An 18134-nucleotide genomic window follows, 5' to 3' on the forward strand; every position below is an offset into this window, starting at 1 on the left:
AGCTCCCAGTATGGCCAGTATGAACCACTGTACCCAGGGCTGGAGTCCCAGTGCCCCCAGTGCACTCAGTGCTCCCAGTGTCAGGCTCCCAGTGCCCCCAGTGCCATGTTCCCAGTGCACCCAGTGCTGAACCAGCAGCACACCCACTGTACCCAGAGCTGGATTCCCAGTGCACCCAGTGCACCCAGTGCCAAGCTCCCAGTATGGCCAGTGTCAGACTCCCAGTGCCCCCAGTATCAGGTTCCCAGTACACCCTGTGCCAGGTTCTGAGTGTACCCAGTACACCCAGTGCCAAACTCCCAGTACTGTGCTCCCAGTGCTCCCAGTATGCCCAGTGCACCCTGTGCCCAGCTCCCAGTGCTCCCAGTGCTCCCAGTGCTGGGCTCCCAGCAGGGGGCCGTGCCCGGTGTACCCCCAGCCACCCACGTGTGCACGCAGCTTCTTTGCCTTTTGGGGTGCCCATGGGAATAACCTCGGCCTGATTAGCATAGAGGACCTGATTGGCTGCTTTGGTGCAGAAGGCGGGGCAAGTGGTGGCAGCAGCCAATGAGGATGGAGGGAAGGGGCTTCCCGCAGCAACGGCTGGGTTTCATTGGAGGAGGAAATTTGGGAGGGGGTCCCCTGCCCCCGCCCAGCCCAGGGGTGCGCTGGGCCCACGTCCGTGCGTGTGCAAAGGGGCGTGCACGTGGAGGTGTACATGTGCAAGGGGGTGTGTGCACCCCTCCGTGTGTGTGTGTGCACACGTGTGGGGTGGGCGTGCAAGGTGCAGTGCAGTTGCAGTGGTGTGTGTGCACAGGGGTGTGTGTGCACAAGTGTGAGTGTGTGTGTGCATGGGGGATGCACCTCTCTTTTTGTGTGTGCACACCAGTGTGTGCATGTGTGTGTGTGTGTGCAGGCATCTCCATGTGCCAGTGCACGTAGGTGTGTGCAGTCTTGTCCCTGAGGAGCTCTGTGTGTGCAAATGGGGGTGTACGTGTGCAAAGAGGGGTGCATGCGTTCCTCTCTGTGTGTGTGTGTGCACAGGGGAGTGCACTGTGCACAGCAGTGTCTGCATGCACACCCCTCCCCGTGTGTGTGTGTGTGCAGAGCAGTGTGCACACCCCTCCCTGTGCATGCATGCATGCAGCTCTGTGTGTGCACAGCAGCATGTGCACACCTCTCCGTGTGTGTGTGTGCAAAGCAGTGTGTGCATGCATGCCCCTCCCTGTTTGTGTGCCCACAGCAGTGTGCACACACTCAGCTCCCTGTACGTGTGTGTGCAGAGCAGCGTGTGCATGTATGCTCTGAGTGCACAGCAGTGTGTGTGCATGCAGCTCCCTGTGTGTGCATGCATGCAGCTCTGTGTGTGCACAGCGTTGTGTGCACACCTGTCCCTGTGTGTGTGTGTGTGCAAAGCAGTGTGTGCATGCACGCATCTCCATTTGTGTGTGTGCACAGCAGTGCATGCATGCATGCTATGTGTGTGCACAGCAGTGTGTGCATGCATGCAGCTCCCTGTGTGTGTGCACAGTGGTGTGTATGTGCACGCAGCTCCCTGTGTGTGTGCACAGCAGTGTGCATGCATGCTCTGTGTGTGCACAGCAGTGTGTGCATGCACGATTTGTGTGTGCACAGCAGTGTGCATGCACGCAGCTCCTTCTGTGTACGCACAGTGGTGTGTGCATGCATGCTCTGTGTGTGCACAGCAGTGTGTATGTGTGCACGCAGCTCCCTGTGTGTGTGCACAGTGGTGTGTGCATGCACGATGTGTGTGCATGCACGATGTGTGTGCTCACAGCAGTGTGTGCACGCACCCCCCTCCCCACACCCGTGTGCGCACAGCAGCGTGCCCGTCCCCGCAGCCCCCTTGGGGCGCGCGCGCGCGCGCGTGCCCGCACCCAGCCCTCCGCGTGCGCGTGTGCGTGTGCGCGCGAGTGTGCACGCCCCTCCCCGGCCCCGTGCGCGCGCACAGCACCGTGCCCATGCACGCCCCTCCCCGCGCACGCCCCTCCCCGCGCGTGTGCGCGCCCGGCCCGCCGTGCACGCCCCTCCCCGTGCACGCCCCTCCCCGTGCACACCCACGCGTGCCCGCGCGGGGGCGCCCCCCCCTTTCCCCGTCCCCCCCCCCATCCCGTTTTCCCCCCCCCCCCCCCCCCCCAACAAGCTCCGGGCCGGGCCGCTCGGCGGGGCCGCGGCGTTGCAGCGGGCGCAGCGCTCGGGGCCGGGCCGGGCCGTGCTCAGCGCCCCCCCCCCCCAAGTGACCCCCCCCTCCCCCCGGACCCCCCCCGTGTCCCCCCCACCGGGAATTTTCCGAGCTCCGCCGGCGCTGCCCGGCCGCGGCATCCGCGGGGCCATGGGAGACAAAGGCACCCGGTGAGTGCGGATGGGGTGGGGGGGGGCGCAGAGGGGGGGGGCACACGCGTGCACACGCGTGCACACGCCTGCATGCACACGCACGCGTGCAAACACGCGTGCACGCAGCGCGGTGACAGCCGGGGGGGGCCGCGCCGGCGCCGTTCCCACGCCCCCCCCCCCCTTTCTTTGCACCCCCCCCCCCCCTCCGTGCGCCCTTGTGGGGAGGGGGTTGACCCCCTTGGGGACCCCCCCCCGTGGGTGTTTGGGGTTCTCCGGGGGGGCTGTGCAGGCGTTGTGCCCCCCCCATCGTGCTCCCGCATTGGGGCGCGGGGGGGGGGGGCGCGGGCACACGCGTGGGTGCTCGCCCCCGGGAGTGCCCCCCGGGAATTTGGGGGGTCCCTGGGGATGGGGATGTAGGGGGGGGGGCTCAGCATCGCCTCCTGTGCGCCCCCATCCCTGCCCCTGGGGGGGGCCCGGGGGTCACCGCTGCCCCCCCGCCACCCCGCTGCGGCTGCCCCCATTTCCCTGCCTGTCCTTAATTATTTAGGGCTGGGGGGCTTGGGGGGGGGGGGCTCGGGGCTGCCGCTCGCCCCCCCAGGGGTGGTCGGGGACGGCCTCATCCTGCCCCCAGCCCCCCAGCCCCCGCGGTGAGGTTTGGGGGTCCCTTGAAAGTGAGGGCACCCCCGTGCCCCCCAGCAGCAGGGGAGGCTGGGGGCGAGGGGGGGGGGGCTCGGCCCTGCTCTGGCAGAAGCTTCCAGAAACGCTGCAGCCGTTCGGGGTGGCACGGGGGGGGGTTTTGGGGACCCCCCCCCAAGCGCCGGGGTGGAGGACGCGCCGCGGGGACCCCTGTGCTGTGGCTGGGGACAGCAGCCCCCGCGCCCCCCACCCTGGGGACGTGGCCGTGCCCCTGGGAGCGCGGTGATTTTATCCCCAACCCCCCCCCCCGGTTCCATCTGGGGGGGGGGGTTTGGGGAAAGCCCCCCCCCCTTCCCACGCAACGGGGACGGGGGCACCCGTGGGACCCCATGGCGAGCGCGCCTTCCCCGGGGCGATTTTGGGCACGGGGTGGGTGCTGCTCCGGGGCCTGGCGGGGGGGGGATTTCTGCATCCCACCGCCCCCCAAACCACAGCTCGGGGCCCTCAAATGCCCAGGAGCCGGGGGATTGGGATGACAAACCCCAAATCCCCCCCCACCCCAGCCCTAAACCCCAACCCCCTCGTGCGCCGTGGCTCCGCGGCGTCGTGCGCGGCCGCTCGGGTTTCCCGGTGCGCTCCGGCGGTGGCCCCATTGTTATTTCCGAAGCCCTGCAGGTTATTAAAAGGGTCGGGATGGAATTAGGAGCAGCTGGAGGCTGCGGGGAGCAGCCCTATAGGGCCGCCCTCCCTCTGATTCATTCACTGGGGTTTGGTGTTCCCCTGGGACCCCAGGGTGGGGGCACGGAGCTGGGGCCGCTTCGCCACCGGGCTCCGGGGATGCCCCAAAAGGGGGATACCCTTTCCACCCATCCCAATGTCTGCATTGTGGGGTTTTGGGGTGGACACCCCGCTTTTAGCACGGTTCCCGCACCCCACATTGGTGTCGCCAGGTTTGGGGTGCGCCTGGGACGAGCCCCTGGTGCAGGAGCCGGCCCTGCACCCATGGGTGCTCCCCGGCCGGTGCGGCCCCGTGCACCAGCAGCCGCCTCCCGATGAGCCCCCCTAAATCCCTGCGCTGCAAGGAGCCCGGGAAGGTCCTTGTGGGGTCAGCAGCAGAGCCCTACAGCCGCTGGCACCACCGGGGCTGCCCTGACCCCATAAGCGGCCGAGCGTCGCCTGCTTCTTTGCAGCATCCCAAAAACGCGTGCATCCCCCAGCACCGGTGCCGTGGTGGTCGTGTGGGGGCAAAAATGGAGCTGGGAGGGGGGAAATATGGGATGGGAGTCCCCAAAACCGCACCCTGGACCCGTTCCTACAAAGGTGCCATCCTGGGACCCCGCTGTCCCACCCGCCGTGGGGGCTTTTGGGGTGATGGTGCCGGGAGATGGCCTCTACCTATGGGGAGTAGGGGACCATCAGTGGGGTCGTAACCCCAAACTGCGGCCCTAAACCCCCAGAGAGCCTCTTGGGGTGTTCCCAGGGCCGGTTATGGGGTCAGGAGCCGGGTTGGGGACCTCGGCCACTCGATGGGTGCGGGAGCGAGCCCTGGCCGCCGGCCCGGGAGGGGAGACTTTGGCTTCCTGGACTTTGTTTGGAGAACAAACTCTCCGAAATAACAGCAGGATCCAGACATCCCGGATCCCAGCGCCAGCGCGCTTCCGTGCCAAGGGACCCGAGCGAGGCGCAGGGAGAGGATTTTGGGGCCAAAAACCCTCCTTTATGGGGTCGGGGGTCTTGGAGACGCGCAGGGGGACCCGGTGGGCATCGGAGACCCCCCGGGAGCGGGTGGGTGGCAGCAGCTTGGCCCCCACCCTTGGGGGGGATTTATGGCATCGCTGGTGGATCCGGAGGAGCGGGGACCCCATTAATTAGCGGCCACCAAACGAAGAGGTCGTTAGTGCCGAGCGGCTGCCTAACGAGCTCGTTAAGGAACCCGATCGATGCGGAGGCGAGAGCGGGATCCGGACACCCCGGGCTCAACCCCACAGCCCCGTGGCAGGGTGCCGGGGTGGGGTGGGGTGGGTATGGGGCTGCCAGCCCCACAGCGGGGGTCCCTCAGCCCCCCAGGGGGGGAAATAGGGGATTTATAGGGCCAACGGCAGCTTCCTGCTCACGTCCCCAGCTCTCAGCACCAGGAAGGGCTGGGGGGGAGGGAAGGCCTCGCGCTTCCTCTTCCCTCCCTCCCCAGCTCGGGGTGGGGTGGCAGCAGGCAAAGGGGGTGCCAAAATCCCACTGTGGGGTCTGGGGGAGCCCCCCACCCCGTTCAGGGTGTCCCATGGGTTCAGGCATCCCATCCCCGGTGGTATTCCCTAAACGGTGCTGGTTTGGGGCAGGGAGATCCCCCCCCCAGCTTGGGGGGGGCTGTAGGGTTATGTGGGGTGCTGCACCCATAGGATGGGGCTATGGGGTCCCTGCACCCACAGTGTGGGGCTGTGGGGTCCCTGTACCCACAGTGTGTGTTTATGGGGTCCCTGTACCCACTGCATGGTGCTCTGGGGTCCCTGCACCCACAGTGTGGGGCTGTGGGGTGTTGCATCCACAGTGTAGGGCTTTGGGGTCTCTGCACCTGCTGCATGGTTCTTTAGGGTCCCTGCACCCACTGCATGGGGTTATGGGGTCCCTGCACCCAAATCATGGTCCTTTAGGGTCCCTGCACCCAAAGCACTGGGCTATGGGGTGCTGCACCCATAACATAGGCCTTTAGGGACCCTGCACCCACAACATGAGGCTATGGGGTCCCTACAGCCACACCACGGTGCTTTAGGGTCCCCGCACCCAAAGCATTGATCTATGGGGTGCTGCACCCACAACATGAGGCTATGGAGTCCCTGCACCCACACCATGGTGCTGTAGGGTCCCTGTACCCAAAGCACTGGGCTATGGGGTGCTGCACCCACAACATAGGCCTTTAGGCTCCCTGCACCCAGAGCATTGATCTATGGGGTGCTGCACCCACACCATGGTGCTTTAGGGTCCCTGCAGCCAGAGTGTGGTGCTTTAGGGTCCCCGCACCCCCAGGGTGGGGCCACCCCACATCCCCCACCCCCAGTGCCGGCCGTGCCATGGATCGGGGTGGCCCCGCGCCTGCGGGCGGGCGCCGTGAGTAATTATTTCCTGCTCTGCCGTGCGCCGGGGTTGTGGGACCGGGGCCACCAGGAGGCCGCGGGGACTTCCCGGCAGCGGGGCCGAGCCAACCCATCGGGGAGAGGGCACCCAAGGGACCCCGGTGTGCGGAGAGACCCCGGTGCCTCCATGGGGTCACCCTTGGGTGCCCGGAGAAGGGCGGTGCCGGCGCTGCGGCGGCTCCGTTTGCACCCGGAAGGTGCCTCGCCCCGGTGGCACTGCACCCCCCCGGTTTTGCACGCCCGTAGCACGCCCTTTTTGCTCGCCCTATAGGGCCGTGACGCTCTATGGGGCCGTGACACCCAGCCCGTGGCCGTGGTCCCACATCCACCCCGGTCCCGTGGGTGCTTTGCGCCCAGAGCGCACCCGGAGGTCCCCGGGGAGCCCCAGGCTGTGGGTGCCACTCGTGGGGGGGTTTCTCCGTGCCCCCATCCCCCTGCTGCTCCTGTGGGGTCAAGGAGATGTCCCCCAGCCCCCGCACGCCCTACTCGCCGTGGGGTGGCCTTGGCCATCGCCCTGGTGGCCCCGTGCCCGATGTCCCTGTGCCCGCTGGGCCATGACATGGGGACACGGGGACATCGGGGACATGGGGACGCAGAGAGGCGCAGGGACATCGGGACAGAGACCCAGGGACAGCGGGGCACGGCTGTAGGGACATGGGGACACTGGGACAGAGCCCCCAGGGGACAATTATGGGGACCCAGGGGCACAGGTAGGGACACGGAGCCCCTGGGGGCCGGGGATGCTGGCGCACGAGGCCACCAGGACGCTCGTGGTCCCCTGAGCCCCCACCCAGAGCCGTGGCTGGGCCACGCAGCACCCTGCTTTCTATGGGGTCCCCCTGCACCCCAAAAAGTCCCCGGTGGCACACGGGGGCCGTGTGGCGTCCCCCCCCCCCCCCCAACCTCCAGCAGGGTCCCCAGGAGCTGGAGGGTCCCCGTGGACCCCCGGGGGCCGTGCTGCGGGAAGGGCCGGGGACCTCAGCGGGGAGGTTTTGGGGGCGGAAACACAGTTTTGGGGTTTCCCCCCTTCTGCCTTCTGGAACCAAATGAATGAACGGCGCTTCCTGGCCAAAAAAAAAAAAAAAAAAAAAAACACCAAAAAAACGCGCTTTTTCGCCTGCCCCAAAAGCGCGGGGTTTCAGCTCCTTTCTCCTGCCGGTGTTTTGTCTTCGGATGGTTTCAGGCCCGGCCTGAAAACGCCGCTGCTAATCTTCCAGGGCAGCTTTAATAGAATTTCACGGCGAGCGCAGATTATCCGGGGAGAGCCCATTACGGGTGGCCGTGCGCCAGGGCGAGGCGGAGAGGGGCGCCCCGCTGGCATCCCCCCCCCCCAACCTGCAAACCTTGCTTTTCTTGGGGATATTTGGGAATCCTAAAAAGCTGGGAAGGGTGAGGAAGGCTCTGGGGGGCTTCGTGCTGCCTCTTCGGTGCCCAGGTTGCCTGGGGATCCCCCCCAGGGACCCTGCCCCTCTCTGCCCCGCTGTTCCCAGCTTGCAGGGCGCCCGGCCGTGCGTGGCGTGGCACCTTGCGCAACTCCTTGCACAACTCCCTGGGCTGCACCTTGCACAATGCCTCGCACTGCAGGGCCTCTGCGTGGCACCTGGCGTTGTGGTGGCGCTTTGCAGAGCACCTTGCACAGCAGGGCCTTTGCACGGCACTTTGCATGGCACCTTGCACAGCTCTGGCACCTTGCACAGCACCTTGCACAGCACCTTGCACAGCAGGGCCTTTGCACAACACCTTGCACAACACCTTGCACAGCACTGGCACCTTGCACAGCACCTTGCTCAGCAGGGCCTTTGCACAACACCTTGCACAACAGCTTGCACAGAACTAGCACCTTGCACAGCGCCTTGCACAGCAGGGCCTTTGCACAATGCCTTGCACAGCACCTTGCACAGCACTGGCACCTTGCACAGCAGGGCCTTTGCACGGCACTTTGCACGGCACCTTGCACAGCGCTGGCATCTTGCAGACACCTTGCACAGCAGAGCCTTTGCACAACACCTTGCACAACAGCTTGCACAGCACTAGCACCTTGCACAGCGCCTTGCACAGCACCTTGCACAGCACTGGCACTTTGCACAGCGCTGGCATCTTGCAAACATCTTGCACAGCGCCTTGCACAGCAGGGCCTTTGCACAACACCTTGCACAACACCTTGCACGTTGCTGGCACCTTGCACAGCACCTTGCACAGCAGGGCCTTTGCGTGGCACTTGCACAACACCTTGCACACCTCTGGCACCTTGCACAGCACCGACGCCTTTGCCCAGCATTTTGCACAGCGGGCTCTTTGCACAGCACCTTGCACAACGCCCTGAACGGCAGGGCCATTGCGTGGCGCTCGCCATAGCAGGGTGTTTGCACAACCCCTTGCACGGCACCTTGCACAGCACCAGCACCTCGCACAGCACCTTGCACGGCTCTGGCATCTTGCACAGCACCTTGCAGAGCACCTTGCACAGCACCAGCACCTTGCACAGCAGCGTGCATGGCACAGGGCCTTTGCACGACCCCTTGCACCATCCCCTTGCACAACCCCTTGCAAAACCCCTTGCACAGCCCCTCGCACAGCACCAGCACCTTGCACTGCACCTCGCACAGCTGGATGGGGCTGGGGGGGACCTGTTGGAGCCCCCCGAGCCCCCTCCCGTGGTGCTGCCAGCACCAGGAGCAGCGCCTCGCCCAGCCCCGTGCGCTCGCTGCGGGCCAGCAGCTGTAAGGAGACACCGCCGGCGCGGCCGGATTTATAGGAAAAGCTTCCCTGGGGGGGAATTAAGTGGGAAAAACCTCCGGCTGCCAACTGCGAGGCTGCCAGGAGCCAGGAGCGAGGGCCCTGCGGTGGAACCTGGCTGGATCCGGCCCCCTTTCCAGCCCCAAGGGGAAACTGAGGCAGGGGCTGGGAGCTCGGCACCGTGGCCCCCATCCCATCCCCGTGCCCCCTAACGCGCCTTCCCCTTTGGCTTTTTTTTTGCAGGGTGTTCAAGAAGGCGAGTCCCAACGGGAAGGTAAGAGCCACCACGGGGGTCCCCCTGCCCCCAGAAGGGAAACTGAGGCACGGCAGGGCCGGGGGCACGTGCCCATGCCCACGGTCAGGGCTTTAATCGGGGGCTGCGACCCCCAGGGGTCCTGCACGCCCCACGGGGATGCTTTCGGCTGGTGGGGGCTGAGCCGGGCTGTGGGGCTGGGGGGGCTCCCCCGGGAGCCTAATCGGATGAGGCTGGGGTCTAACGAGCTCCAGCTGGGGCGGCGCAAATCGGATTTGTGGCGAGGGCTGCGGGGACGCAGCCAGGCAGCAGCTGCCAGGAGCTCGGCAGCCCCTGGTGTTGCTTCTCCCTCAGCGCCGTGCCTGGCGTCCCCTCTGTGATTTCGGGGGGGTCCCCTAAATCTTTGGGTACCCCCGGTGTGATGCTCGGCAGCATCCCGGGCTCGTTGGCACCGCTCCCTCCTCGCAGCCTTTTGGGTCCCCATCCTTTTACGCGTGGCGAAAAAGGATGGGGACAGCGGCGTCCCCATAGGGGCCAAACTACCCCAAATCCGCACCCTACAGCCCCCATCCTCACCTCAGACCCTCTCCCAAATTGGGGGGGAGCATCCTGGGCATGGTCCCTGCGCCAGGGGGCTGTAAAGGGTCTGGGGCAGTCCCCACTGTGGGGTCAGTAATGGTGTGTGCGCTCGGGGACCTCCCCATTGCGCCCTAATTTCCTCCTCCTGCCCAGCTCCGGGTGATGCCCGTGCGCCCCGTGCCTCAGTTTCCCCCCCCCAAAAAAGCGAGGTGGGGACAGGGATTTGGGGCAGCCCTCACCCCGCTGTCCCTCTCGTGTCCCCGCAGCTCACGGTCTACCTGGGGAAGCGGGACTTCGTGGACCACATCGACGTGGTGGACCCCGTGGGTGAGTGGGGCCGGGTGTCCCCCCGGGTGGCCCCAGGGTGGTGGCAGGGGCGTGCCAGGGGTCCCTGCGTGTCCCCCCCCCCCCCCCTGCTGGCACGTCCCCCCCCCTCACCCTGCTGCTCTTCCCTTGCAGACGGAGTGGTGCTGGTGGATCCCGAGTACCTGAAGGAGAGAAAAGGTAACCTCGGGGGGGCCCTGACGCTTGGGGACAGGGGGGTGGCACCCACAGGGGACAACGATCCCCCCCCAGTGTGGTCCCACCGGGTGTTGGGGTTTGCAGGGCCCTTGGGTGAGGTTTTCCAGCCCCCCCCTGCTCTGCGGTGGCTGCCCTGAGGTCGCACCCCCACCCCCATCCCTGTGCCACGGGGACACAGCCGGTGCCACTTGTCCCCAGCTCCCTGTCACGGCACCTCCCGGGTGCCACCGCTGCGTCCCGGTGCCACCTGGGTTGAAACTGGTGGGGCTGGGGTGTCACCGTGCCGTGGTGTCACCGTGCCATAATGAAACCATGCCATGGTGCCACCGTGCCGTGGTGCCACCGTGCCGTTTTGTCACCGTGCCATGGTGTCACCGTGCCTTGATGCCACCATGCCATGGTGCCACCGTGCTGCAGTGTCATGCCACCGTGCCACAATGACACCATGCCACAGTACCACGGTGCCCTGGTGTCACCGTGCCTTGATGCCACCGTTCCATGGTGCCACTGTGCCATAAAGCCACCGTGCTGCAGTGCTGTGCCACCGTGCCATAATGCCACCATGCCACGGTGCCACTGAGCCATGGTGCCACCATGCCATGGTACCAAAATGCTGTGGTGCCACTGTGCCATGGTGGCACCGTGTCTTGATTCCACCATGCCATGGTGCCACCATGCCATGATGCCACCATGCTGCACTGCCATGCCACAGTGCCACAGTGCCATGGTGTCACCGTGCCTTGATGCTACCGTGCCATGGTGCCACTGTGCCACCGTGCCACAATGCCACCGTGCTGCAGTGCCATGCCACCATGCCATAATGACACCATGCCACAGTGCCACTGAGCCATGGTGCCACCATGCCATGGTGCCACGGTGCCATGGTGCCACCACGCTGTGATGCCACCGTGCCATGGTGCCCATGCCCGTGGTGTCACCGTGCCATGATGCCAACACACTGCAGTGCCACCCTCCTGCGGTGCCACCGTGCCACGGTGCCACCGTGCCGCGATGCCACCGTGTCCCCCCCCAATTTTGCCACCCCCTCAGTCTTCGTGACGCTGACCTGCGCCTTCCGCTACGGCCGCGAGGACCTGGACGTGCTGGGGCTGACGTTCCGCAAGGACCTGTTCGTGGCCAACGTGCAGGCGTTTCCCCCGGTCCCCGAGGAGAAGAAGCCCCTGACGCGGCTGCAGGAGCGGCTGATCAAGAAGCTGGGCGAGCACGCCTACCCCTTCACCTTCGAGGTGGGGCCCCCTCCTCTTCCTCTCGCCCCCCCATATGGGGGGAGAAATCGTGGTGGTGCCGCTCCCCAGCTTGTCCCTGGGGCGCAAAATCGCCTGTGCGGGTGCTGGGTGCTGGGGCGCGGGGTTTTTTGGGGTCCTGCATGCGGGCACAGCATCCCAAGGGGATTTGGGGTGGCCGAAGGGGCGCTGGGGTGAGGACGTGGTGGCCTCTGCACAATGCAGAGGGGAAACTGAGGCAGGGGTGGCCCCGCTGCCTGGTGGCGCATTGGGTCCGTGGCCAGGCGGTGGCACAGCCCCGGGGGGCTCCCCCCCCTGAGTGAAGCAGAGCCCCGGGGAGCCTCAAATCCCCGGGGACCCCCCTGCTGCGTCCGTGAGCACATGGGATCGGAGCTGTTCCTCCCCGCCACGCTTTAATTGCGGCGGTAATTAGCTGCGTTAATTCCAGCCTTGTCTGGGAGCCGGGGAGGAGCGGGAGGAAATTTCCATCGCAGAGCTCCCGAGCTGGCGGTGGGGAGCAAAATTGGGGGTTTTGGCAGATAACGGGGGGCAAATCCACCCCCCCGTGGTGAGGGGCACGGGCACCCTGAGCCCCCCGGGGGACCCCGGTGCCGTTTTCCAGGCGTGAGCTCTCAGCTAAACCCCCCCGGGGATCAGCGGGATCACCAGCAGGCGCGAGCCCTTGCAAAACAACCTTAATTCCTCCAAATCCCCCGGATTAAACCGAAAAAAAAAATAATAATAATAATAAAAAAAAAAAGGCGCATTAGCACGGCTCGGAACTCCTCGGGGTTTGGGTCTCCGGGGTCTTTTCGGATTAACCCTGGCCAGAAGGGGAAGGGCAGCACGACGTCCCCCTACCCGTCCCCTCCCCGATGCTTGGGATGCCACAGCCCCCTGGGGAGGGGGATTTGGGGCAGGGGTCCTCACCCTTTTTCTGTTTCAGATCCCCCCCAACCTGCCTTGCTCCGTCACGCTGCAGCCGGGCCCCGAGGACACGGGGAAGGTAAGGGGCACCTGGGGTCACCCTGCCGTGTCCCATGGGATTGTGGCACCCCCCTGGGCATCCCCCCCAGCCCCTTCCCAGCAAAGCCCGGCTCTTGAATCGGGGTGAAATCGCCCCAGGGAGCCCAAAAGGTGATGTCCCTGGACTGGGGACACGTTTGGGGATGGGATGCCAGGGTGTCGTGCATGGGATTTGGGGTGCAGAGGGGTTTATCGGCCTCCTCCTCCGCCCCCCCTCCTGCTTCGCAGGCCTGTGGTGTGGACTATGAGGTCAAAGCTTTCTGCGCGGAGAACCTGGAGGAGAAAATCCACAAGAGGTGAGGGGGGAGGACGCCGGCACGGGATGAGGGTGCCCGGGAAGGGGGCAGCGAGTGGCAGCGGGGAGGGGGCACCTGGCTCTGGCACCCCACAGTGGGTGGGATGGGGCTGGGGTGGAAACATCTTTTGGGATGGAGCAGGGGTGGAGAAGTCCTTTGGGATGTGGTGGGGATGGAGGTGTCCTTTGGGATGGGGTGAGGGTAGAGGTGTCCTTTGGGATGTGGCTGGGATGGAGATATCCTTTGGGATGTAGTGGGGATGGAGATGTCTTTTGGGATGGAGAAAGGATGGAGATGTCCTTTGGGATGGGACAGGGATGGAGACGTCCTCTGGGATGGGGAAGGGACGGAGATGTCCTTTGGGATGGGTTAGGGATGGAGATGTCCTTTGGGAAGGGATGGAGACGTCCTTTGGGATGTGGTGGGGATGGAGACATCCTCTGGGATGGGGCAGGGATGGAGATATCCTTTGGGATGGGGTTGGGATGAAGATTTCCTATGGGATGGGGCAGGGATGGAGATGTCCTTTGGGATATGGTCGGGATGGAGATTTCCTATGGGATAGGGTGGGGATGGAGATGTCCTTTGGGATGGGGAAAGGATGGAGATGTCCTTTGGGATGGGGTTGGGATGGAGATTTCCTGTGGGATGTGGTGGGGATGGAGGTGTCCTTTAGGACGGGACAGGGATGGGATGGAGATGTCCTCATGGATGTGGTGAAGATGGAGATGTCTTTTGGGATGGGACAAGAATGGAGATGTCCTTTGGGATGGGGCAGGAGTGGAGATGTCCTTTGGGATGCGGTGAGGATGGAGTTGTCTTTTGGGGTGGGACAGGGATGGAGATGTCCTTTGGGATACGGTGAGGCTGGCATGGCTGTGGGACTACTGGGTGAGCCCCTTGGTAGGGCCAACCTGGCCCACACAAAAAGAAGGATTTGCCCCCAAACGGTCCCAAAACAACCCGGGGAGAGCTGCCAGCAGCTGGACGCCCGTGCCCTGCCCTTGTCCCCGCAGGAACTCGGTGCGCTTGGTCATCCGCAAGGTGCAGTACGCCCCGGAGCGGCCCGGCCCCCAGCCCATGGCAGAGACCACCCGGCAGTTCCTCATGTCCGACAAGCCCCTGCACCTCGAGGCGTCCCTGGACAAGGAGGTGGGCTTGGGGTCGGTGGTCCCGGGGGGGGTCACGACCCCATCGGGGTGGCTCCGGGGAGGGGTACGGTGCGCTCACGTCCCCCGTTCCCCGCAGATCTACTACCACGGGGAGCCCATCAGCGTCAACGTGCACGTCACCAACAACACCAACAAGACGGTGAAGAAGATCAAAATCTCAGGTGAGGTTTGGGGACGCCCCGGGGGCCGCCTCGTGGGTTGGGACCCCCCCCATATCCACCGTGACCCCCCCCCTCCCTTTGCTCTCCATCTCCCGCCCCAGTGCGCCAGTACGCCGACATCTGCCTCTTCAACACCGCCCAGTACAAGTGCCCCGTGGCCGTGGAGGATGCCGAGTGAGTGATGTGGGGCTGGGGTTTTGGGGTTTTGGGGGGCTTTTGGGGGGACCCCGTGGGGTGCCCAGCCTTTGGGGGAGGTCTCCTGCCCGAACTCAATCATTTGGGGTCAGCCGGAGGATGGATCCGGCGTGCGCAGCCTGCTGGGACCGGTGGGGAGATGGGAATTGTTATTTTTTTATTTTATTTTTTATTTTTTTTTGGCAAAATCTGGCCATTTTGGATGGCAAACTCCACCCCATACAGGGTGCTCATGGAGGGGGGACGTGGTGCTGCCACACCGCGCCCTCAATAAACGAAGCAGAGCCAAAACTGCAGGGTTTCGCCCCATTTCCCAACCTGCCCCGACCCCGTCAGCCCCCAGCCCTTTTGGGGGGCAGCACAACGGGTCCGGGACTGACCCCCCGCCCCCATTGTCACCCACCCCCAGTGACATGGTGGCCCCGAGCTCGACCTTCTGCAAGGTGTACACCCTGACCCCATTCCTCGCCAACAACCGGGAGAAGCGCGGGCTGGCGCTGGACGGGAAGCTGAAGCACGAGGACACCAACCTGGCCTCCAGCACCCTGTGAGCCCCCCCCTGTCCCCCTCCTCTTTTTGGGGCCACCCCGGCAGGACCCCCTCCCCGTGCTGATGTCCCCTTCCTTCCCCGTCCCCATCCCCTTCCCGCAGGCTGAGGGATGGAGCCAACAAGGAGATCCTGGGCATCATCGTGTCCTACAAGGTGAAGGTGAAGCTGGTGGTGTCGCGAGGAGGGTGAGTGTGGGGTCGGACCCCCCCTCGGGGTGCTGCGGACCCTTTTTCCCCTTGCCTGTCCTCTCTGGGCATCCCCCTCCCCGGGGTGGGATAGCACTCTGTGGCTCTGGGATGGGATTGGGATTGGGATGGAGATGGGATTGGGATGGGATGGGGATGGGATTGGGATGGAATTGGGATGAGGATGGGATTGGGATGGGGATGAGATGGGGATGGGATTGGGATGGGATGGGGATGGGATGGGGATGGGATGGGGATGGGATGGGATGGGGATATGGGATTGGGATGGAGATGGGATGGAGATGGGATGGGGATGGGATGGGGATTGAGATGGGATGGGATGAGGATGGGATGGGGATGGGATGGGGTTGGGATTGGGATGGGATTGGGATGGGGATGGGATGGGGATGGGATTGGGATTGGGATGGGGATGGGATTGGGATGGGATGGGGATGGGATGGGGATATGGGATTGGGATGGAGATGGCATGGAGATGGGGTGGGATAGGATGGGATTGGGATGGGGATGGGATGGGGATTGGGATGGGGTTGGGATTGGGATGGGATTGGGATGGGGATGGGATGGGGATGGGATGGGGATGGGATGGGGATGGGATGGGGATGGGATGGGATGGGGATGGGATGGGGATGGGATGGGGATATGGGATTGGGATGGAGATGGCATGGAGATGGGGTGGGATAGGATGGGATTGGGATGGGGATGGGATGGGGATGGGATGGGGATGGGATGGGGATGGGATGGGATTGGGATTGGGATTGGGATGGGATGGGGATATGGGACGGGGAGCGGTGACTAATTTCCCATCTCATTTAACCCTCTCCAGCCTGCTGGGAGACCTCGCCTCCAGGTAACGCCTGCGTGTGCCACCCCACTCACCCCACCGTGTCACCCCGTCCCCTCTGTCCCCTCCGTGCCCACCCCAGCCCCCCAGGACCAGCCCCTTCCCCACGGCGCCCCGTGCCCGCGCAGCATCCCCGTTCCCCTGGGTTTGCTGCGGGTGGAAGAGGCAGAGCTTTGTCCTGCCCCATCTCAGCTGTCCCTATACCCATGGGGGTGCTCAGCACCCCCCAACCTCCCCTAAACCCACGGGATTTTAGCCCCAAATGCCAGTAAAACCTGCTAAAGGGCAGATTTTCTGCGCTCACCTCCCTCCTACCCCTTTGCGCGTGCGCCCACCCTCGGGTAGCCGCGCGTGGGGAGCTCCTGGGGGGGATCCCAAACCAGAGGGAGCCTAAAACCACAGCCCCCCCCGCTCTGCCCTACAACTCACCCCATCCTCGTTCCCCCCCTCGCAGCGACGTAGCGGTGGAGCTCCCCTTCACGCTGATGCACCCCAAACCCAGGGAGGAGCCGGCGCACCGGGACGGTGAGTGTCCGCCCGGCCGGGGCGCACGGGGCAGCCCCCCCAGAGGGCTGGGGGGCACGGGGTTCACACCAACCATTGGTGTGAATCCCCCAGGGGGGGAGGATTTGGGGACCCCGCAGCGCCCCGTTGGCAATCCCGGGGTGAAAATTTTGGGGACAGGGGGGGGCTGAGTCCCCGAGGGGTGCTGCCGGCGATGCGCCCCCCACCTCACCCGCGCTGACTTAACCCACGTGCCTGTGTTCAGTTCCAGAGAACGAAGCCCCCATAGACACAAACCTGATAGAGCTTGACACAAAGTAAGAGAAAAACACCCCGGGGGGGTTTGGGGGGGCTGTGGGGGGGACGCGTGTCCGTGCCATGCAGCGTGGCAGCGGTCGGCACGGCCGCATGTTGGCCCCGACCCCCCTCACCCCATGCGGCTGCCGCTGACTAACCCCGTGCACGTCCCCCCTAACGCATGCCCTGCCTGTTTTTTTTTTCCTTTTTTTATTTTTTTTTTATTTTTTTCTCCCCCCCCCCCTTGTCCTCCTTGCCACCTCCCTGCATGTCTTTCCGAGCAGGACACTCACAGTAAGAAAGCGCCCGCCGGGACCGCGCGTCGCGGTGTGTCCCCGCCGTGTCCCCGCCGTGTCCCCCAAATCCCCAAGGGTGGCGATGCTGCGCCCGTGCTGCACCCCGCGGGTTAACCCCCAGTTTTGTGCCCTGGGGGCTTCGGGGGGGGGGCTTTGCTGCGGGTCTGCTGTCCCCGGGGAGCGAGCAAACCCCGGGGTCCCCCTGCGTGCCGCGCGCACCCCTGGGGCTGCACCCTGGGGTGTCTCCCACCTCGTCCCCGCGCTTCTCAGCGAGGCACCGGCTGCTTTAGGGGGTGCTTGGAGAACCCAGGCTGGCTGCTGACAATGGGGGTGGTTTAAGAGCCCCCCCAGGCTGCTGGAAGCACCGCAGCGTGGCCGCGGAGCCCCGGTCCCCCAAATCCCAGTCCCCCCCAGTAACCCCCCGTCCCTCGTGTCCCCGCCAGTGACGACGACATCGTCTTCGAAGACTTCGCCCGGCAGCGGCTCAAAGGCATGAAGGACGACAAGGAGGACGAGGAGGAGCGCACAAACTCCCCGCAGCTCAACGACAGATAAGCGGCCACCCCTCCCCAGCTCCCCGGTCCCCGAGCCACTCACCCCCCCCCCCCCCCCCACCCCCCCCAAAAAACCTCCCCCATCCCCGGCTGGGCCGGCGTGCGCCAGTGAGACCCCGTGCGTTAAGGCTGCTTCTCTTTTTTATGATTATGGATTTTGTTTTCTACCTGTACCGGGAGCCTATGGATCACCCGATCGCAATTATAACCTTCCAGCCGTGCCGTGTTGTCGCTCTTCATCCAGCTGCCTGTGGGCACAGCCCCTTGGGGGGGGGGAAAGGGGGGGTGCTGGAATTGGGAAGGGGGGGGTCTCAGCACCCCCAGCCCTCCCTCTCCGTGTCCAGCCCCTTCCCCGTGCCCCCCCCCCCCCGGAGCCCTTTCCTATGAGCTGCCTTCTTTTACGCATTTTTTATCGTCCGCTCTCAACGCCGGTTTGCTACGGGGAGGGGGGGGTGCAGCAGAAATTGGGGGGGGGGGGGCTTTTCTAGGCAGCCTGCTCATGGGAAAGGGCACCCCTGCGCCTCCTCCATGTCCCCCCCCACCAACTCCTGCCCACAGCCTGGCCCCGTTGCATGCGTGCCCCCCCCACCCCGGGGTGCCCGAGCCT

At 65.0% G+C, this 18134-nt stretch overlaps 1 protein-coding gene across 1 annotated transcript; it reads left to right on the top strand.

The window, feature by feature from the left end:
* Positions 1-2244: 2244 nt before the first annotated feature.
* ARRB1 (arrestin beta 1) lies at positions 2245-17590 on the top strand. Its single transcript, XM_084282353.1, has 16 exons — positions 2245-2352; positions 9075-9105; positions 9930-9990; positions 10123-10167; positions 11236-11432; positions 12376-12435; positions 12684-12751; positions 13768-13903; positions 14000-14084; positions 14186-14258; positions 14689-14826; positions 14931-15014; positions 15859-15882; positions 16331-16401; positions 16646-16697; positions 17417-17590. The coding sequence occupies exons 1-16, from the start codon at positions 2333-2335 to the stop codon at positions 17526-17528; spliced, it is 1257 nt and encodes a 418-aa protein (XP_084138479.1). The 5' UTR covers positions 2245-2332; the 3' UTR covers positions 17529-17590.
* The last annotated feature ends 544 nt before the right edge of the window (positions 17591-18134 follow it).

Source organism: Netta rufina, assembly GCF_964035555.1.
Source record: "Netta rufina genome assembly, chromosome: 1".
NCBI classification, from domain to species: Eukaryota; Metazoa; Chordata; class Aves; order Anseriformes; family Anatidae; genus Netta; species Netta rufina.